Raw genomic sequence first — 22,102 nt, 5'->3', positions numbered from 1 at the left:
GGCTCCCCACGGCCCTTCTCTGCCAGGCCTCCTCCACCTTCACCCACTCCCTGAGGCACTAGGGGACCGCCTCATTGGTGTGCAGCTGGAGACTGGCCCTCCTGCTTTGCTTGGCTCCCGTATGGGCTGCGGGGTGGAGGAGGAAGAGGGACACCTTTCCAGTGTGGAGGGGATGTCACCCATTCAAGAATTGGGGTGTGCACGGGGTGTAGTGAGATCCCACCTGGGGGAACCCCGTGGGAAGGAGGAAGTCTCGTTTGTCTAGGGCAGCTGGCTCCTCTAGCCCTGGGTCTTCTTGGCCTCTTGGACGCTGTCCCCTGTTTTCTATTCTCCCAGACACCTGGGGCTGAGTTTGAAGTCCCCAGCTCCTGAGATGGGTTCCTCCACTCCATTCCGAGGTGTCCCCCACCCCAATCCCTTCTCCCTCTCCCCCATTCCCAGCTGATCCCCCCTAGAGGGAACACATTCTCAGAGGGGGACTGCCTCCCACCCAGAGGGCCCTGGGGCAAAAGTCACAGCATCTGGTAGCAGTGTGGCTCCCGTCCCCACTCCACAGCCCCAGGCCCCCCCCCCCCCGGCGTTCCCTCACCTCACTGTCTCAGACCCTGGGGGCATGGACAGAGAACACTGCTGGTGCTCTTTGTTCCAGGCAGGGTGCTGGGGTTGATAAGCAGGAAGCTTGGGCCGAGACTGGGTATTAAGAGGGCAGAGAGCCCTGGGTTGTTGCGGGGGGTGGGGTGGGTGGGGATGCAGAGGGAGAGAGAGATTGAGGCACAGAGCTGGCTAGCCAGCTAGACGATACACTTGCATACTTCTCGAGCGTGTAGTTCCAAATGGGTGCAGGGAGAGTGTACAAGTGTGTTTGTGAGTGCACACGCACACGTGTGTATATGTACCTTGGTGTGTACAAGAGTCAATCATTGTATACCTGTCTGTCTGTGTACGTGCGAATCGGTATTTATAAATATGCATAAGCCTGCACGAGTCAGTGTGTATCAGTGTGCTGAGTGTGCACTCATCTTCAACACCTCTGCGTATTTATGGATGCGCCTGGATGCTGCGCACGTCTGTGTAGCTTCGCCCCCTCATATCCCCGAGTCTGTGTGTGCCAGTAGGTTTGTGAGCGTGCGTACATGTGCAGGTGTGGCATGCATGTGTGCAGGTCTGTGTCTGTGTGTGCATGTGTGTATCTGTCCAGGCATGTGGTGGGGTGCACAGTTTCAGGAACAAAAAGAATGGTCTTCTCAGACCAGCTTTGCTGCTAAAGGGGCCGGAGCTAACAGAACGGGACAAGAATGGAGACCCCAGGGGAAGGAGGTGGTGAGAAAGCAGGAGACAAGTCCCTTGCACATGAGCAGGGCCCCCCCACCCCCCCGCAGCAGGATGACGGGCCTGGGCACGGCAATGAACGTCGCCAATGCCAGGCCCAGGGACTGCCTCTGGGCGTAGAGGCCTCTCCTCAGGAGAGGACTGTCCATTTGCCTTGGATGGACACGGAGCCAGGGAGCTTCTAATCACAGCGTGTTGGTCTTCCCAGGGACGAGAAAGGGGGCTGCCTGGGGTTTAGACCTCCCCCCAGGTCCCTTCCTTGCATACTCTACCAAGCTAATGCTTGATGCTTGGCTTCTAAGAGAACAGTGGAACCCCACTGTGGGTGGAGGGAGGATGGTCCGTAAGGGAAGATCTGCATAGGGAGCTCTGGGACCTGTATCTTGGCTTTTATCAGCCTCCACTTATCTCCTGGATGGGGAATGAGCTGTAGCCAACACCAGTAGCCCAACATCTTGACAGCCAACACGAGAGATAGTGGGAGGGAGGGGAATGGAGCGGGGCTCAGGCCTCTCAAGACTGAGGCTCGCTTGAGGCAGGACAGGGGAGATAAGATATCTCTCAAACGTCCATCACTGTCAGTTACTGGGCCTCAACTTCAACCATTATGCATTTATATCTTTGGCTGTTTATGGCCTTTCAGTCTTGAATAGCCCTTGAATAAAAAGCAAATACTCGTGGGAGAAGAAGCTCCTGAGGAAGTTATCTATTAAAACCTCTGGGAGGTTGATGGGTAACTTGTGGGGAACAAGGTTGTGAGAAGGAACACAGAAGGGAAGGGTGTGTGTAACGTCAGTGGCCGTGGGCTGGGGGGTTGTGGAGAAGAGGGGGTTAATGGGGTGGAGGGTACATGTGCACCGTTTCCTCTTCCGGAGGACCCAGGAGGACTGTTTCCCAGGCTTCCTGGCACGAAGTTGGGCTCTGCAGCCTGCTGCAGAGCCTGGCCAGTGCGGTGGGGTTGGAGGTGCTGTGAGCATCTTCGGGGCCTGGTCTTTCCCGGGTCCGCGAGCCTCCTGTCCCCCCTTCCCCTGCCCCGGTGACCTGGCCTCCACGTGTCTCGGATGGCACAGCCACTGGGTGGAGAGAGCGGGCTGTCTGACCCACTCTGTGACATGAAACCTTGAGGTTCTCCGTTTTTCTTGGTACTGCAGCCTAGACGCCTCGTGTGACCCAACAGCTACAGAAAGGAAGGTGCCCACGGATGATCTGGCTTTTCTCATACAGCCGTGGCACAGGAGGCAAGATCGTAGACACTGGAGCCATAAAGCTCGGGGGTGGAGGCCCAGCTCTGCAGGCTCAGTCTCTTCCCCTTTCCAAGCTTCAGCCCCCCCTTCTGTAAAAGGAGGGTCACAGCAGACGACCCGTGTCGCGCACCCCGCCCATCGCTCCGCAGTGCCGTGTTATCTCTAAATGTTAGCTTTCATGCTGAGTAATTACAGGCACAACGGACTGCTAGGAGTGAGTATGGGCTCCAGTTCGAACTTCCGTGGACTCCAGATTTCATTTTCCACCCAATAGGATTAGTGACAAGCCACGGCAACCGCAGCAGGGTTGGCTCGTGGTCGTGTGGGTGACTGTGCCGAGTCCGCCATGCTGCGGCAGGGCCCAGGCAGCTGCTGTTACTACTACAGATGACAGCCGTCGATCTAGCACCCAGAAGCCCAGGCTCCGTTCTGTGTGGCCGGCACGGCAGGCTCACCGTCCCGAGTTCACACACTTGCTGGCAGGCCCAGGAGGAGTGGCTGCTGTCCCCACGGGAGGACCTCCCCAGTCCGGAGGAAAGGGAGGCCACGGTGGCCTCGGTCTCCTCAGCAGGGAACGTCCCTGTGATCCCTGCCGGGGATGCTTGTGGGTCTCCCAGATGCAGGGCGCGGCCTCCACTGATGTCTCTGCTGGTCAGATCTCGGGACACCGCCTGATGCCCGAGGCCACCCCTGGGGAGGTGTGATCCCACCAGCCAGAGGATGAGATGGGGGTGAAGGCCGAGCGGGGGAAGGGGTGATGGGCTTGTGCGATGGAATCTGACCCCTTCTTCCCTGGAGGGGGGAATCACTGGGGTCAGGCCTTTGCAAGGGCCCACTGTTCCCAAACTAGTTCCTTCTAAATGACTCCCAAAGCTGCCCACCCCCATCTCCCTGTACCTTCTGTAGCGGGGCCAGCCCTCCATCTACACAGGCAAGCTCCTCGTAGCTCAGACCACATGGTCATGCCTACACTCCAACTTTTCCAGACACCTCCAGACTCTGGGGCTAATGAAACTCACTCTTCAGGGCCACCCTCATGCATGAGCCCCTTCTAATACCTAATACCGTATTATTTTAAAAAGATGCCCCAAATTGTATATCCTTCAGGCTTCCGAAGTCCTGGGTCTGCTCCTGAGCTCTGCCCTGGGGAGAGTCCCGGCCTCTCATGGGAGGAGAGCCCAGAAAGCGGAGGGGACACCAGGCTGACAGAGGTGTGGGGGGACTGGGATGCTCCCACAGCATCCCACAGGATGCTCTGCCTCCTTCCCTCAGTGCCAGGACACCTGGGTTCTTGTTTGGCCACTAACCGTGTGACCCAAGTCATTTCCCCTCTCTGGCTTTGGTCTGCTCATCTGTAAATAGGAGAGTGGGACAAGCGGGATTCTAGCACTTGAAGGCTGACCACCGATTAGGACCCTGTCGGGGGTGGCCTGGCTGGCCAGCTGCTCATAGGGCTTCACGCCTCATAGGAGCCTGTTCACCAGCCTCGTAAAGCAGCTCTGCCTGCTGAGAAAAGGGCCCGGGTCTGGGAATCATGCCCCACCCTTGGGGGTGGCCTAATGTGGAGTGGGGAGGCCCAGATGTGTGTGAGTATGTGGGGGTCCCAGAAAGAGAACAGAATGGTCCTTCCCTGGTTGGGGACAGAGCTAAGTCATGCCTCCTGTTTCCTTCTGAATTGGGGATCCACCCAAGCCAGAGAGAGACCCGTATCACTGTCAAACTGGTCTCCCCTAAAATGGGGCCTGAGCTCCTGTCCAAAGCATGGGGCTTTCTCTTTATTACGCGGAACCTAATCCTGGTCACCGTGGGGAAGGCTGAGCAGCAGGGGCGGGAGCCCCCTGGGAGTGCACTCTTCTCTTGTGGAGTTAGACCTGGGTTCAAATCCCAGCCCTCTTGCTTCTTAGCTGTGTGGCCTTGGGCAAATGACTCAGTCTCTCTGAGCCTCAGTTTATCTTCAAAACAGGGCAACTAAGATCTACGTCATAGGATTATTCTAAGGGCTAAATGAGATGATGTGTGTGACTTGGCACTTGGTAGTGCCTTGTGGCTATTTTCTATTACTACTATGCTCTCTACTCTTCAGAAGGGGGATGACTCAGGTGCTGCTGCCCTGGGGGTCCTGGGAAGCAGACAGGGGCAAGGCAAGGGGTGAAGGGAGATTGAGGTTGTAGCAGGGGGTACTACCTGTCTGCCGGAGCACTGGGAGGCCCAGACACCTGGGTCCGGCGTGACTTCATGGGGTGAGCAGCAGAAATGAAAGCCCCTCCCCCCTCCATCCCCCCTTGCCCAGGTGGAGTGCCCTATGGGGAGGCCTGGGGTCCAAGGGTGAGCATGGGGCCCTGGAAGGGGCCTTAGTGGCCGATGGAGTAGGCCCCCGAATCTGTGGACTGCTTCTCCTCGGTAGTCTGGTCGCTGGGGTAAACTGGGTTGGCCGAGGCCGTGACCTTCAGCGTTGTCTCGTCCACCTGCAGGCAGAAGGGCTGGTACTATCGTGCTCTAACTGCGGGCAAGACCCCCCCCCCCACCACCATGGGACTCCTCTTGACAGATGCAGCAGAGAAGGCTCAGGGCCTCGTTATCAGGGAGCTCCAGCAAGTCTGTGTGATCCCAACAGTCTTTCCATGAACCTTGTGGGCAAACAGATACCTGAGCTAACCCGTGGCAGGATTTGTCCCTCCCCAGAAATGGAGAGGGGGCAGTGAGTGGATGGGGCGTTGGCAGTGATGACCCACAGAGCCCCCACAGAGCCCATTCTGGGCCAACTCCCTCTCTTCTGGACCCCCAATTTGCATCGAGGCCCCATGAACTCCTCTTAAGAAGCCCCCAAAAGGGAGAGCCACTGAGAGCCCCCGGGTTCTAGTGCCCCTCCCTGCCCCGTCCCTCTACATCTCGTGCCCCGCCCCCACACCTCCATCTCACCTCCTCAAACTTCTTGGCTTTGTACTGGTCGGCCCCCTTGAGGAAGTTGAGCAGGATGATGTCACAGAGGACAGTCCCCTGGAGGAGAAGAGGCAGGACGGGCTCAGTATGGCAGGAAGCAACAGGCTCAGGTGGCCACTGAGCGGCCGGGCAGTGGGCAGGGCTGCCCTCAAGCAGACAGCAGGCCAGAGGTTGGGGTGAGTCCTCCAAAGACACCTGACTGATGTTTCCAAAACGTCCATGGGCTTTGCAGAATGTTTTCATCACCCACCTCTCTAGTCTTGGCAGGGACCGCAGACCAAAATGCAGAGAGAGGACTTGGCAGGAGAAGCAGAAGGTGAGGGGGTAGGAGTCCCTGGGAGCACGGCTCTGTTCCTTTGACCTGTGGAACCCTGGAGTCTCCTCCCTCACCCTCACGGTGGGGAGCAGGAACTTTGTACCAGGTGGAGCCTCCTGCAAATGGGGAGGCTGCTGCAGGAGGCAGTGAGCTCTCTGTGACTGGGGTTGTTCACTCAAGGACTAGCCTAGCAGGGAGGCGCTGAGGGAGACTGAGGCACGGGGCCAGAGGTCGGGCTTTCCATTCTAGGCAGAAGCGGGGCTTACCTGGATCACTCTCCCCAACCCCCCCACCCCTGCAGCTGGGGCCCCACCTTGACTGGCCTCCTGTCTGAGGCTGGAGGGGCTGAACTCACCACTCCCACGGAGGTGAAGGCTGCCACAGAGCTGATGATGGTGGGGATGATGTTGAACTTGCCAGCCTGCGAGCAGAAAGACCAAGGCGGGTGGGCAGAGAGTCCAGCACGAGGTCCTGAAGCTGGAGGCTGAACGTGGACTCCCAGCCAAAGACCATGGAGCGGAGCGCTCTTGGTAGACCAGGAGGCCCCAGCCCTTGACCACAGTGGTGAAGAGTCTAGAGATGTGACTCACTGAGGCTCTCAGAGCTGGTCAGTGCAGGACTTTGCCCCCCACCCCCGCCCCTGGAGGAGGCTCTTGAGGGCCCAAGACTGGTCTGGGTTTCCTCCCCTGTCCTCCCCCAGTCTGCCTGGCCCAAGGACTCACGTTTCCATACACCAGCACGTCAAAGCGGATGCCGAAAGCCTTCAGGAGTGTGCGGTACTCACTGCCATTCTCCATCTTGTAGTATTTGGCGAACCTGAAGGCCAGAAGTGCGAGGTGGGTCCCACTGCGGGCTCCTACCTGAACCTTCAAGGTCCTCTAGAGCCTACAGCTCTCACTCACTGAGCAATTCTTACGGGTGGTTTGCTGGACACCTGCCACTGTCCTCCCTGTGTGGTTAGCTGACCCTCTACGCAGACATCATCCTGGGGGCTTGTTATCAAGGTAGATTCCCAGTCCCACCCTGAACCTGTGGAACCAGCATCTTGGTGGGTGGGGCCCAGAACTCTGCCTTTTAAGTAATTTCCCTAAATGATTCTGATGCGTGCAAAAGTCTGAGTCTTGCTAGACTCCAATCTTCTTCACTTTTATTTGTTTGGGTGCCCCTGGGCCCAGCTCACTGCAGATGCTCCCCTCCCCATAGGCTTCTCAGCCTACTTGGGTTCAAAGCCTGACTCTGCCACTTACCAGCTGTGCAAACTTGGGCCAGTTACTTAACCTCTCTGAGATTCAATTTCTGCTTTTGTTATTGGGAGTAATATAGAAGTCCTGCTTCACAGGGGTGCTACGAGAATTGAGTGAAAGCACACACACCAGGGGTCTAGAACAGTGCCTGGAACACAGTCAGCACCCAGGGAATGCTTGCTGGTGTTGGCTGTTATTATTGCTAAAGAAACACATTCGCATTTATAGAGCACTTTTGAAAAGCCTTGAGGGATAGGGATGTGACTGCTCTGTTTTTCAAGTGAGGCTCTGAGGAGGTTAAGAGACTTGTCCAGGGTCACCCAGCTGGCTGAGACTCAATGCTGGAGTTGCCCGAGACTATATGCTCCACTCCTTCTCTGCCTGGGCTGCTGGGTGCCAGGAACCATGCTGGGGATAGATAAGAATGATCACCTCCAAAATGGGGGCATGAGCATCTCACTGTGAAGATGCCCAGGGAAGGGAAGGGAAGGGAAGGGAAGGGAAGGGAAGGGAAGGGAAGGGACCACCTATGGCTTCACAGTCACCAAGCATGCGGACTGCATCTGTCTAAAGCCAGTACATTCCCCCTACGGCTCTGCCCATCGTAGGCAAAACTCAAGTATCAGCAAAGTGTAATTTCTTGGGACTTCCATGGACCCACAGTGGTGACACGGGCTCCCGACACCAGTATCCCAGGAGCACGGTGGGGGTTAAGTGCGATGATGGGGTGAAAGGGCTCAGAGAGCTTCCTAACTCTGTGGGGTTGACGTGGGTCTTATTTAGTGCTGGCTGTCTCCCCTTCAGTGTTTCCGATGACCCCAGCTTCCCAGGCCTCTCCCACAGAGAGAGGGGTCTGAGGAACTCCTTACCCCGGAAGCTGTTCAATGACTGTGATGCCCCTCCCAGGGCTATTTGCAGTTGAGCCTGCAGGGCAGGGAGAGGGAACTGCTCAGCCCAAGTGCAGAGCAGACCACAGAGGGATCACAGGCATGTAGGGAGCAAGATCATTTTGCGGAAGAGTCATCGAAACTCATAAAATGTCAGCCACTGTCTGCTCTGGCTGTGCGGAACTCAAGAGTCAGGCAGAAACGAGTCTAAATGCTGTTCCACCCCTTGCTGGCAGTGTGGCCTTTTACGTGACTCAGAACAGTTTCATTGTTCATGTCTATGACATGGGAGTGCTCATGCCTCCCCCCGTCCGTGGGTCTGTTAGCTAGAGGGGTAAACACTGAGACCCACCCTTTGAGACAGGCACTGTCGCGATCCTGGGGTTGGACCTTCTGCCTGTCCCTCCACACCCGTTCTCTGCCCGCCCTTCTCCACAGGGCCTGGGAGCCTGGTCTGCAGACATTGCCTCTACCAAGCTCCCTGCCCTCCCTGCCACTGGGCTCAGCAGTGGGAGGCATCCACAGGCCATCAGAGGGTGGGAACGGAGGAAGAGTTTAACTGGGTCTGGAAGGAGTCCGGGCTGCATGTTTTCGTGCCTGCTTATGCCTGGGCATGGCTGGAGCGTGTGTACCCAAGATGTGCACCTGTTGCCCCAAGCTGAAAAGAAAGGCTGAAAGCTAGTCAGTGAGGGAAAGCTGACCTGGGAAGGTGTGTCTGGTGGACTTTGCAGCCAAAGGGAGGGGGGCAAGGGAGGCAAGATGATCTTCTCGAGATTGAGACCCAGAGTAAAAATGGGAGTGGCCCCAGGAAGGAGGCTGAAAGAAGCCCAACTACCTAAGCCAAAGAAGCAAAGACTTGGAGGACAAGGAGAGAGGGGAGGGGCTGGACCAACTTTAAAGATGTGGTAAGTTATGGTCTGGGTGGTGGCCCCAGACGGCTTCACAGACCAAGGCAGAATGAGTGGGTCGGGCTACACCAGCAGGGGGACCCACTTTACAGATGGGGCAACGGAGGAGAAGGTAACTTGTCTGAACTGGGTTCCAGCCTCTGCCCTTAACCCTGCATGTGCTGCCTCTAGGCCCCTGAGTAGCCGGTAAGGACCCAGATCTCAAAGCCCTTCTGTCTTCTGTGTTCTTTTCACATCACTGGAAATCTCAGGTTCCCTGTCTGGGAGATGTGGCACCTGATGTCCCTGGGGACCGGGCAGGGGTGGGAGGGTGGGTCACAGGTGCTTGGGGCGGGGCAGAGGCTAGGACTGTGCTCCTGAAGTCTGCATTCAGGCCTGAGGCTGCAGCCGGGAGAAATGCTCTCACTTCGACTTGGAGAACAAAAAGTCAGCATCCTGGGCACTGTGTTCAAAGCTGGCTAGCTAAATTTATCTTGGGAAGGAATGTGAAGGAACAGGGAGAAAAACCAAAGCGGACTTGGTTTTTCTCCAGCACCTGCCTTCCAAGAGGCAATAAGTATGATAAGATCATTATCTCACCAACCACCCACCCTCGGAGGAGGGTTGGCAGGGACTGGTTCTCTTCCTGGGAGGGAGGGAGGAGGAAGAACAGCGCTCAGGGAGGGAGGGCCCGGGCTGCAGGAGGGAAGGGCCCAGGAGTCCTGACTGCTGCCCTCGAGTGTGACCCGTGAGCGGAATCCAGCGCAACCATGTGGCACTGGGGTCTGGGTCATCTTTTCTCTTGGCACACGGCTGGGCTATACTGCCCACCCCTTTGCCGTGAGCTAGGTGGGGCCCTTGACTGGCTCTTGCCAGTGCAATGTGAATGGAAGTGAGGTTTGTCACCTGTGGGCTGAGGAGTGTCAGAGCCGTGTGCCTTGTTCACCCTCCCCGCCCTCATGGCCACCTGCTCAGGAGCTAGGGGTGAACTCAGGCCCTAGGGGAGACTGATTCAATAGATGACAGGAACCCCGCTCCCTAGCGCCCCACCTCCAGCAGCCACACAGACATTGGGGTGAAGGCTCTGAGCTGAGGGAGCTGTTACAGCAGCTACCAATATTTACCCTGACTGTTACAAACACCCCTAGTTACCCAGCTGAGAAACCTGGGGTTCAGGGAAGAGAAGTTCTCTACCAAAGCATGAAGAGGGAGTTAAAATTGGGGAGTTTTTCAAGATTAGCCAGAGAAAGGGCAAATCCCAATGATGCCACATTCCTAGGCTTATTCCCTCCAAGAGTCTTGGAGGTCTGGGTGTGGAACTGTTATCTTTAAGTAGTTTTTCCCACGCTGGACCAGCAAAGTCTCTCTGAGCTTTCTACTGCAACTGAGCAGCGAGAAGAGAAAGAGCCATGGGGAGGACGAATGAGATGACGTTAATATATCGGGAGTTCCTAAAGCTTGTCCCTTTTCTTTCTTTTCCTAGGATCACGATAAATGAAATAATATTTACGTTGACCTTCGCCACCACACTCTCCTGCCTCCTGGAGAGAATCGTGTCAGCGGTAACAACAGCCGGCATACACTGAGCGCCTACTATGTGCCCAGCACTGTGCCAAGTGCTTTACACTTACCACCTCTTCTAAGACCCAGCCCCATGGAATTGAGTTCCGTTGCTCTTTCCACGCTATAGATGAGGAATCAGGGTCACACAGATTAGCAGTTTGTCTAAGGTCCCCAAACCCAACAGTCTGTAACCAAACCTGGGATTCAAACTGAGGCAGTCCAGTGCCAGAGTTCACACTCCGAGCCAGCATTCTGGACTGGTCTTTGTGTTGCCTGATTTCTGTTAGGTCGTGGCTGATTTCTTTCTGTTCTCCAGCTGGGGGCCCCTTTGCATTGGCAAGGTGGGTCTCGACACCCAGCGTCATCGGTGGGGCGCAGAACAGGAAGAGCCATGGAGTGTGGGAAGAAGGATCCCCAGCCTCCTCATCTGCAAAGGGGATGGGCAGAGCGACACCCCCTGGCCAGCCTTGATTTCTCCCAAATCCCCCGATGCCTACCTCTCCAGCCTTGGTTTTCTTGGCTGGGAAATGCAGTTGGCGAGCACGACATCACCAGCACGCAGCCCAGCCCAGTCCACCTTCCTTGCCTGTTGGCAGAAGCCCCGCAGTACCATGCACCTCAAGTGCCAGCCACACCACACCGCCTGATCCCACAGACGCGGACTTCTTGCCTTTGCCCATGCTGTTCCCCCTCCTCCCCTTCCCACCTTGCAAACTCCTATTCACCCACTAGGGCCCAGCAGGTGTTTAGAGCACACCTACCCTATGCCAGGCACTGGGCTAGGCCCTGTGGACACCTTGGCAACAGGCTCTGCTCTCATCAGAGGGAGAGAAATATTAATAACCACACGCACCCATCAATAGCTAAAATCTGACATAAGGGCTGGAGGGGAGAGAGCACTGTTGGAAGAGCACATTTAGCAAAGACAATCGGACCTAGGCTGTGAGTCAAGGAAGGCTTCGTGTAAAGTGATGTCAGAGTTGAGGCCTGAGGGATGGAGGGTGGAAAGGTGCGAAGGCCGGAGGTGGGGGCCGCTTTCCTGGCTGAGGGAGTCGCGAGCCCTTTCTCCTGGGAAAGGACATGGTGTCTCCGGAGAAGCTACAGGACCTTGGTGGCCTGGAGGGCACTGACGGGTCCACGTCCTCCTGGCTGGCAGAGTCAGTGCTCGCATCTCTTCCCAGGTCCACCTTCCCAACGTTCAGGGCTTCATGCATGTAGCTTGAAATTGACAAGGGGGGTGTATTTAGACCCAGGAAATTGGCAAAATGATGAATCAGGTGTTTCCCTTGTCAGTTTCCTTTTTCTCCAGAGCCCGTTTATCAGTGGGGGGCAGAGGCTGTGAAATCCCCTGCACTACCTTTCCTGCCTCTGCGGGGCCCAAGCCTCTCCCTCCGTACCTGCGCACCTGACTGCACTTCACAGTTTGCACTATTGACGGTGCTCCAGATCTCACCGCCTTTGCCCGAGGACCTCCCTGGTGCAGTGACGGGCAAGGTAAACGCTTTCTGAAGGCATCAGTGGATTTCTGCCATCTCCCAGACTGAGTTTAGCAACGTTGGCTCCGCGTTTCCTCCTCCTGACTCGGCTTCTCTAAGTTCTCCCATTCTTCGGGTGCAGCCAGTGTTGGGCGGTAGCATCAGGCTGTTTCTTCCCAAATAGAAAACATTTAGATCTGGCAGGTGGCTGGGTGGGAACCGGCCCCTGTGGAGGGGCAATGGGGTGGGGAGAGCAGAGGCATACTCCGTGTGCATGCTTACCCCTGCTGAGCGCTAGGCTGGAGGCTTGCAACCTGTTCCTTCAGGCCTCGTGACGACGGCTCGGCGGTGCAGCCGTGGGCGGAGGGGCTTTGGAATGAGGCAGTCCTGGGCTTGAACCCTGGCTCCGAAGTAGCTTACGTAAGCTGAGGGAAAGTCCTTCGCCTCCCTGAGCCTCAGTCTCCCCAGATGTGAAATGGGGGTACTAGCGAGAGCGGCGGGCTTGTGACGGAGGATTCCATGAGCTGCTGGCTGTGACGCGCAGAGCTTTCGGGGCACGTCAGCCAGTGCTCATCAGGCTGGACAGAAGCCTGGCCGGTGGCTGTAGAAGCTCCTGGGCCTGCCAGGGGCACCGCTGGGATCTGAACTCTGTGCCCACCCCTGCCGTTCCTGAGGGACGAGCCAGAAAGGAGACTTCAGGGTGGCCTCAGTGAGCAGGGACGTGTGAAGCTGGTGCCTGGGAGAACACCTGAGCTGCTGTGGAGAGGCTGCAGGGCCCGAAGGAGAGAACAGCGGGTGCCCTCAGCCACTGAGCTCCGGAGGGGAGAGGAAGGGGGGAGCAGGGCTGGAGCTTGTCTGATTGGCCCAGCTTTGGCGCAGCGGTGGAAGGAAGGCGGATAGCCCCTGGTGTGTCCACCACTCTCGACGGTTGACTTCCACAGGCCGCCTGCCTGCCTCCCTTCCTCTTTGGTAAATGCGGGCCTTTAAGGAATGGGGGCCCTCGAGGGGCGGGGAGATGGCCGGCATGTGGCCCACTGCTTCCCTGCATGGCTGTAGTTCGGTCCGTGGCTGCCGTGGCTGTGCGGGGCTGGCGGTGGGAATGGCTTCCCACTGTGTTAGGCTGTGAGTGTCTCAGCTCCCTTGCCGGGTGAGTTTCTTCACAAACCCCTGCCGAGAGGGCCTTCCCACGGGGACCTTCCCCGACACCCCTGTGCTGCGAACAGATAGGACAAGCCCAACACGGCACCGAATCCAACAAGCTGAGGCCTGACAGGGCTGACACACTTCCGCGCGCGCGCGTGTGTGTGTACACGTGATCCCTCATGTCACGAGCAGCAACAGATAAAGAATGAGTAAGTACAAACATCAATTACCGTAATAAATCATTTGTCAGGTGTGCTGCTGCTGGGCGGTGTGGAAGCTACGTTCCAATGTGACAGGTCTATAAATGATACCGCACGCTTCAGCGGCCGTTCCACCCACACACACTCACTCAGACTTTCCGAGCTCGAGGGGACCTTATCGACTTGAAACAGCCCATTTCACAGAAGAGGAAACCGAGGCCCATGGAGGGGCTGGGACTTGCTGAAAATCACACTGAGCATTCGCGGCGAGGCCTGAACCACAGCCTGGGCTCTCTCTTAAGAAAGAGCTTCATCTTAAGATGAATAATTAATTACTCTCGGCTTGCTCCGGCACAAAATATTTTTCGTATAAATATTTTGTTACTTGGGTTCAGGTTTATCATTTCCACGTGATCAAAGGAGCTGGTCTCGTTCGTGTTTGTATCAGCCACAAAGCCTGACAGAATATGGTGTTGGAAGAGATCTTCAGAGCCCTCCCTCGTGAGCTACAAGAGGTTTGCTGCTGCTGCCTGGACCACCCCCCCGAGAGAGAGAGGAAACTCGCAGCCTCTCTGAGCAGCCCAATTTCAGCCTTGGGAGGCTCCGGCCCTCAGGAATGCTTCTCCACGCTGGACTGACATTTGCAGTAGTCGGCAGTCGATACATGTCGGCTGAATGGGGAAGGTGTTTATCACAATGTACGAAGCCCTTGGAAACTCTCAGACATCTGTTTAGAAACGATCCCATGGAGTGATGGAAATTCCTTCCTAAAGCAGGGACACGTAACTGTTGCAGGAAAAATAGCAACAAACTTGCAGGATCCGGGTTGGACTTGCGAGGGAAAACTTGCGCCTGGAATTTGAGTGTCTAAGTGAAGGAAGTGGTGTTCTCCGTGAAGCTTTTGCCTGGTGAGAAGCGATTTTTGCCAGCTGAAATATACTTTACAGTTGATTTTATACTGATAGGAAAATATCTCCTGGCAGGCTCATTGCGGGGGGGTGGGGCAACGTCCTTGGATCAGCCTGGGACTCCTTCCCTTAGCGAGGACCCGGAGGCATTATGCACTTACGCATATTCTAGGAACCCAGTCAGCTTCAGGGGCGGACAGTTAAACAATGGTTTGTTGTTGATTTTTTTAAATATATTACTATTAGTTCATCTTTAACGAGGCAGGGGAAGATCGATGGATGGGATCTACCCGAGAGCCAGGTGGCTAGATGTTTCCTGGGCGTAAACTTTTTGGCCTCAGTTCCCTTGTCTGTAAAATGGGGGTAACCATACGGGTCCTGCAGGATACTCGCCGTTACCAGCACAGGCTCCGGAGGCTGTTGGAATTTAACATCCAGGCCGGCACTATTTGCTGTGCGGCCTTGGGCAGCTAACGAAAGCTCTGAGTGTTAGATTATAAAGTTGTCTCTCTTCAGAGGTGACGAGATAATCCACAAAGAGCACCTGCTACGTCCCCGGCTCACTGGTAAGCCCTCGATGAGGGCGAGCCGCTGTTTTCTGCCAGTGAAGTTGGTTGTCATGAGGACAGGCTAGACGTGAAAATTATAAAAGGCTGTGTGAATTCAGGATTGCTCTGATGGCCTCTCCTCCCACTCGAACCTACACAAAGAGGAAAATGGATCACGGCGAAAGCAAGAGAAATATACCCCCGTCAGGGGGCCTTCAAGCGTCTCTGTGGAGATGATGGGAAATGGCTGCTTTTTTAACACAGATTCTATGGCTTTTGGAAGGAGAAAAATCCAGATTGCAGAAAGAAGCATCAAAGCCAAGGGCGCACTTTCGATTCCGTCTCTGTCAGTTGGCCTAAGATCTTGCTGATCTGCACGTTTCTGCATTGGAAGCAGCGCAGGCGCCAAATTTCCGAGCTCCAGGAAAGCTGCTGTGGGTACATTTCCAACACGAAGCCATCACTAGAAACACCTCCAGCACGAGGAACATCTAGCAGCTGAACAAGTGTTTTTTGTCCCAGACACCAAGACAGGAAATCCAAAACTGCCTTGCCTTTTCGAAGCAAAGCTGCCTTAGGAGTGCTCGGAGGAGAAACACGAATCCCGAATCCAGCGTTGCTAAACGCACCGTTTTGCCTCTGTCCCATTGTCCCGTTCCCGCTGTCACCGCTGGGCCCCGTCTCCCCCCGCTCGCTTCTTTGTTGCAAACCATGTGACGGTGGAAGGTGTGCTGGAAGCAGGGTCTACAGATCGGTCCCTGCGTTTGAGTTCCGATGTCCCTCTTACTTAAGCTGTGTAATCTTGGGCAAGTCTCCGTCTTTCCGAGCCTACTATGGGGGTGTGGGGGTGAGCTGCGAGTCCTATCAAAACAGGCACGAAAAGGCTTTGCAAACCTAAGTCTAGGGGCTCAGTCTGAGGTCTGGGGATGGACTTTTAAAGATCTTCAGAGTCCCAGAACTTTATGCTTCATAAACGCAGAGAAAAAGCCCTAGAGGGAAGCCCGCCCCACTGTCCAAGATGTTAACTTCCTACGAGGGAAGAAAGACTGAAGGAAGGAAAGGGAGTCTGCACATCTTCATGCCTATGTGTCAGGATCACTTGCATTTATTACTCTGAGGATGTATTTATATCTTATTTGTAGAATCAGGTTTTGTTTTTTGTTTGTTTTTACAAAGAAAATGCCTGCAAAACGGCTCATGTCTATGAGTATATGCATCTTACCGGACATTCGGTCCATGAGATCATCAGGGGCATATGAGGATTAGAGACCTCCAAGTGTTCATGAAGGATGGTGCTGGTCCTTGCTCCTGCCTTCCCCACCTGCCCTGGGCTGCATCATTTGGCAGTCTGGCCGAGTCACAGCTCCTGTCCTCACTGCGGTGTCTCCTCCGGGTTCCACGAACTGCTTCCTGCCCTCGCGCCTTCAGACCTGGGCAGTCACCAACGTCCCGTTGCTGGTCCCAGGCCTTGCGCTGTCCTCCGTGGTTTCCGTACACCCTGCCCACACCTTTGAAACAGTCCCTTTATTAAACTCTCCTCACATTACCCAGTCTGCGTGTGCCATCTGTTTCCTGCTGGGACCCTGACTGCTACAGTATTTTTAATCTGTCTTTGTACCATCTCTGCCCATATACTCACACGCACTCGCATACATTCACTGACACACACCCTCACACACACACACTCCCTGCTTAGGCACACGCCACACTGACACACTCACCCACAGACTCACACTCATCCACTAATAAACACACCCGCTCACTCAAAGACACAACACTCGCATTCACGCGCCGCTGCCTCTCCCAGCGCCTCGGGGGATGTGGCTCTCTGGTTAAAATCCTGCTCCGGTGAACGGAGGGTCCCCCTGTGATGCGAGAACCGGGCCCTTGTCTACACCCCCTGCCGCTGGGGTGCCTGGTGACTCTCTCCAGTTCTTAGTTTTTAGAAATGCTGTCCTTTGCCCTCTACTAATCCGGACAGACCCACCAATGCCACATTCTCAAGGACTCGGAAAGAGGCTTCATAAGAGGGCCAAATCAAAGTGGCTCCTGGAGAGGTTAGCTGTACAGAAAGATATAGGAGTGGGGCGCCTGGGTAGTGCAGTCGTTAAAGCGTCTGCCTTCGGCTCAGGGCGTGATCCCGGCGTACCGGGATCGAGTCCCACATCGGGCTCCTCCTGGGAGGAGGCTCCATCCTGGGAGCCTGCTACTTCCTCTCCCACTCCCCCTGCTGTGTTCCCTCTCTCGCTGGCTGTCTCTCTGTCACATAAATAAATAAAATCTTTAAAAAAAAAAAAAAAAGAAAGATATAGGAGTAAAAACAAAATCTTTCCACCAAGTTTCAGGTATAGGGACAGATGGCAACTTCAGAGATCACACAAACAAAGATTAATTTAGATGGACGGCACCGGGTAATTTGGGTGGAAGTCGAAGGGAGACACATTCTGGCTCAATACAAGGTCACCTTTCCAATCACTGGAGCTGTCACTGAGGGACAGGCTATCTTGTGAAGCGGCCCCATGTCTGGGGCTGTGTCACAGTGAGACTGATGCAGATAGAGTGGGGACAAATGACCTCGAAGGCTCCTCAGGACACCCCTGTAACCTCAGGCAAGTCACCTCCCCTCTGAAATTTCTGCTTCCTCCTTGGTAAGACAGCCACCTCAGCCTAGGGGGATCCCAGGGGTCCTCAATGGCTACACATTCTCTAAATCTCTGATCCTACAGGCAAAGCGCTGCAAGGGGGGGGGCATTTGGAAAGGAGCGGCAGAAGTAATTAGTGATGGAAATGAGAATCTCTAGCTGTCTCTTGCCTGAGTGTGCAGATTAAAACAAGGCTGACTCTTGGCTGAATGACTGCATTTCCTCCAGAGCAAATGGCAACAGTAGGACGTTGAAAAACTCTGGCCTCTGTTGGAAAGGGAGCAGCAGACTCATTTGTCTGGGAGACAAAAGGCCAGGCCCTGAACTGTGCCTCCAGCAGCCGCTAGTCCTTTAGCCTCCATGGATCTCAGGGTCTTAATTTTTAAGCGACGAGAGTATCAACCACATGGGCATGTTTTTTTGAGGATTCACAAATATGAATGTCCCCAGCCTTCCTGGCTGCGTGGAAATCATCCAGCAAAATGTGTTTGCGTCCAGGCTCCCACGCCTACTGGCTGTTGTGACCTGGGGAAACTTGTTTCACTCTGCCAAGTCTTTGTTTTCTCATCTGTGAAGTGGGGGGATTGTGGCATCTGCTTCACAGAGCGGGTAAGGAACAACGCGCCAAAACCACACGAAACTCGGCCCCCAGGGCGGTGAGTATGGTGCCCACAGATCAGAAGATTTGTGGGATCGGAAGCTTTACCGTTATCAGAAACCGCAGTGTGGCCTGTGCTGAACCTGGCTGTGGTCTTTATTCTCTGTGGCCTCCCCAATGTGGGTGCTAGGCTTAGCCTCGGGGGTCCATGTGGTGCCAGTAGCTTGAAGGCAACACGAGGATGCTGGGTGGGTACCCAGGGGAGGGATCTGAGGGGGCTTGGGCAGAGCCCAAATCTTTTAAACTACAGGGGGGTTCAAAACGAGCAGCTTTTCCCTTCCCTACTCTGGCCTGGGGGGTCTTTGGTGAGGGGATTAGTTATCTGGGTCCATACCTCTCAGACAGCTCCCCATAGGCCCCCGGGGGGTAGGCTCAGAGATCCTCAGATCTGTCTGCCCAAATGCAACCCAAGCTGATTTGGGACCAGGTCCACCTCGAGTTCTGCTCTGTGGGATGGGTGTGGGGGTCCCGGGGAGGGGAGTCGGGGTAGAGGGGTGGTCAAAGCACAATAAACTGGAGATCAAGAACTCCACACCATTGCTTCTTTAAATCAAAGAGCTTGTTCTAAAGCTGTGTGGTATCCGGGGTTGGGGTCCTCATAATCGCCAACATGCTTCCTAAGCTCTCCTGCCAAGTAAGTTATTTGGGAAATTGAAGAATTCCCACTGGCCACAGGGAAGTTATGAAGATGAAAACTTTGCATTTTAGATCCTGAGAATTTTATTAATATGTTGCTATTTTAAGCCACCATACAAATATCCTTTGTATTGATTTCTGTGTGATGTACCCACTGAATAAATATGCCAATTTCTGCCAGGGAGCCGAACAGTATTTTTAACCTACTTTAAAATATGTGTTGTTTCCTATGGTTTTTTAAAGTTTGGAGTTGATTATGAAAGCACTTTCAATTTTAAAAAATTCTTCTCTCCAGAGAATATACATATATATTTTAAACTATTAAATATAAAGTGTAATGGGACATAGTTTTAGATGTAGTTTAAAAACTACAAATAAATGTAAAAAACAAAGTGAAATGATTATTTTTTTGCTTCTGTCTGCCATTATATGGCAAACACCAAGTTCGAGTAACAATTCTTCGGATATGCGACTGAAGTATATTCTTACGTGTACTTTCCCCCCTCATCACTGCCTGTTTAGCCAATGTCACCTGTTTCGTGTGTATCACTATCATATGTAATCAGAGCCCTACCAGAAACTCCGGGGCCTTCAAAACTCAAGGGAAAAGCAAAACAGAGAGCTGAAGCTTTTCATACCTTGGCCAATAGGATCCCAAGATAATGATACTATTGCCATTTCATAGACGGGGAAATTAGGATGGGAGAAGGTCAAGGGCTTGCTCAGTTTCAGCGGCTTCCAAATAGTTAACCCCGGATTCTTCTCTTTCCTTTTCTTCAAAATGGGGGTGATGGGAGGGGGCAACAGGGAAAGATTCCTTATGGCTCAAGGGATATAAACTAGATGATATGTAAAGACTGGTTGGAGCTCTTGGTTGGAACGGCATGGAAGCACTAATGACCACTGTGGTTGTTATTTGGGACTCAAACGAGACGTACTGGTTATGAACAGAAAGACAGACTTGCCATGTTGTAAACTGGTCCCGCTATTGCCCCTGCTTTGTGGATCCAGAAACCTTAGAGAATGCAGGTAGCGGAGAGGGGCTGCCTGGGCGTTCCTTAGGCACGTGACAGCTTCAGAGCCAGAGTCAAGAAGGGCTCAGAATCACAGCACGCACATTCTGGGAGACCTCGGTCACGTGCTCTGACTGCTGACCTGGCCTGTCCCTTAGAAAGTCCTTCCTGATTTTGAGCCAACACCTGATGGGGGTGCATGGGGCCTCTTCATCCTGATATGCCTTGCTGCTGGAGGTGTGACTCCTTAGAACAGCCCCTGCCTCCTCCTCTCGAGGTCCCAGGAGACCGGGGATTACCTGAAATTGTAGCCTGGGGAGACGCTGCTCTTCTCCGAAACGCCATCGAGCCGGGTGAAGGAGTATTTGGGGATGCACTGGTCCCAGGCCCTGTCCAGGTCACACACCCAGCCGATCTTAATGCCTAGGACTCCACCCTGTGGAAAGGGGCTAGTTATGAGGAGGAAGCGCTGTCTCCATGGCCTGCCAGGGTGGGGGCTGGGGGTCATGAGACACGGACACGTGATTCTTCCCATTCTCTAGGTGGAGGGAAAGTGATTTGGAACAGTTGCTTAGTAAACAAAGGACTGCTGTCAGGGGCGTGGGCCTTTGGGTCTCTAGATCCTGCTTTTGTCTTGTGTCCCTCAGCAGCAATCCAGGATCCACTTTCCCATGGTGTGTGCTTTTTCAGAGCTCTAAGGTCAAGTGTGAAGGCGGGAATGGGAGACCCGAGTCTTGGCGGGAAGGGTGAGGGAGGCAAGGCCCCTCAGGACAGGGTTGGGAGCCCGCGGTGAGTCACGGAGCCCGCTGCAGGCCTGGTGTGCTTCCACTAGGTGGCGCTGCTGCCTGGCCGCTGCTCCGTCTTCCTGGTATTTCCACCCTCCGCCTGCCAAAGGGCCCCCAGTCCTTGGTTAGGTCCTCACCGTGCTGGCCAGTTTGGCAAAATCCTGCCCTGCAAACTTGACCACATCCCCCACCCGCAAGATGGGGCAGAAGGGGGCCTTGTCAGGGTGGAAGCGGCACGTCTTCATGTCTGCGGCTGTCAGGTTGGGAAGGAGGTTTCCCCTGCGGAAAAGAGGAGAGAAGCCAGGCCCAGCACTGCCGTGATGGGGCATGCACAAAGGTCTCTAGCCTTCCCCAGCCCAGGCAGGGGGATCTGGGACCTGATGTCTTGGACACTCATGGGCTTCGTCTCCTCCGTTCCTGCATCTTCCCTGCAACTCCTATCCCCCCCTCTCCGTATCAGGGTTGAGTGTTGTTTGTGTCTCATATCCCCCAGCTCCCAGGCTGGGGGGCTCAGGGGGCAGGAGTCACACCTGAGTTCTCTCAGCACCTCCGTGGTGCGGTGGAAAGAGTGGGATGGCCGCCTCGGGCCCTGACCTTTGGAGGTATCTGGGTTCCAGGCCCAGGCTAAACTTGTCTCTCATCTGCCTTAAGCAGAACTCCCATCTGGGTTCCAAGCCCCAGGGCAGGAGGCTGGCAGCGAGATTGGCCCCAGAGCCCACCTAATACTTGGTGGTCAAGGCCAGCTGGGAGATTGGGAATAGGAGCCCCAGGGGGATGGGAAGAGGGCGAGAAAGTGTGGAGAACCGCGTGGACAGGATTCTCTACCCCTCTGAAAATGAGCTGGCAGGGTGGGGTGGATGCCCTTCTTTCTGCTTTAGGGAGGGGGCTGGGACTCACTTCTCAAAGTTGAAGAGGGGGAAACGGATGCTGTTCTTGATGAAAATAGTGAAGTTCTCGGCTTCCATCATGACAGGCCTGTGGGTGAGAACAAGGGGGCCTTAGCTTCTTGGGAAGAGGAAGGGGAAATAAGGGGCTTTTGGCCCCGGGGAGCCACGTTTCCTGGTGGACGTTTCCCTCCCGGCACCTGGTCATGGCCGCTATGCGGCAGAGGGCCAGAGGGAGGGGGGTGGCAGGTGAGGTGGGGGAAAGGTGCCATCCTGAGGCCACTTTCTCGCCCAGGAGTGGCTACTACTAGGGGTACCCAGGAGACCCTCTGCAGGCTCAGAGATACAGAGCTCCCCCTATTGGCAAAGGAGAGCAGGGCAGGGGTCTCACATTTCCACCGTGTCCACCTCGGTGGGGCACCAGCCCTGGATCTCGCAGGTCCGGAGCACAGAGCTGTAGTTCACGCAGCGGCCCGTGAGGATCCCTGCAGGGGGGAGCCACACATTCTGGGTGCCTGCCTGGCCCTTTGCTACTCCCTCACCCCCACCCACCTCTCATCAGGGACCACCCTCATTCAGGGACCCTGCAGGTGGAGGGGACAAAGAGGAAGGGCAGGGGAGGTGGACCTGTGGTACAGGAGCCCTACCAAGCTCTTGCCCTCCTCTCCTCCTGAGCCCTAGGCCAAGCCAAATGGAGGTGATGGCCTTCCTCTGACACGTTTCAGGCCCTGCCACCAGGGCGCTGTTCTTGTTCCCCAGGCACAGTATGCTCTTCCTTGCCTCCGAGTCTTTGCTGCAGC

General features: G+C 55.0%; 1 protein-coding gene across 1 annotated transcript in view; it reads right to left on the bottom strand.

The window, feature by feature from the left end:
* Positions 1-2,013: 2,013 nt before the first annotated feature.
* The window catches only part of P2RX3 (purinergic receptor P2X 3), a 29,963-nt gene continuing 9,874 nt past the window's right edge, over positions 2,014-22,102 (bottom strand). The window contains exons 5-12 of the mRNA XM_026486983.4: positions 21,694-21,787; positions 21,316-21,393; positions 20,556-20,697; positions 19,933-20,069; positions 6,552-6,645; positions 6,185-6,250; positions 5,493-5,570; positions 2,014-5,038 (exon numbers count right to left, since the gene is read on the bottom strand). Coding sequence (XP_026342768.1) covers positions 4,925-5,038; positions 5,493-5,570; positions 6,185-6,250; positions 6,552-6,645; positions 19,933-20,069; positions 20,556-20,697; positions 21,316-21,393; positions 21,694-21,787 — 803 coding nt within the window. The 3' untranslated portion in view covers positions 2,014-4,924. The remainder of the gene's footprint in view (positions 5,039-5,492; positions 5,571-6,184; positions 6,251-6,551; positions 6,646-19,932; positions 20,070-20,555; positions 20,698-21,315; positions 21,394-21,693; positions 21,788-22,102) is intronic.

This window comes from Ursus arctos, unplaced genomic scaffold, assembly GCF_023065955.2.
Source record: "Ursus arctos isolate Adak ecotype North America unplaced genomic scaffold, UrsArc2.0 scaffold_23, whole genome shotgun sequence".
NCBI classification, from domain to species: domain Eukaryota; kingdom Metazoa; phylum Chordata; class Mammalia; order Carnivora; family Ursidae; genus Ursus; species Ursus arctos.
The sequence above is the reverse complement of the archived record's forward strand: the minus strand, read 5'-3'. Positions and strand labels throughout refer to the sequence as shown.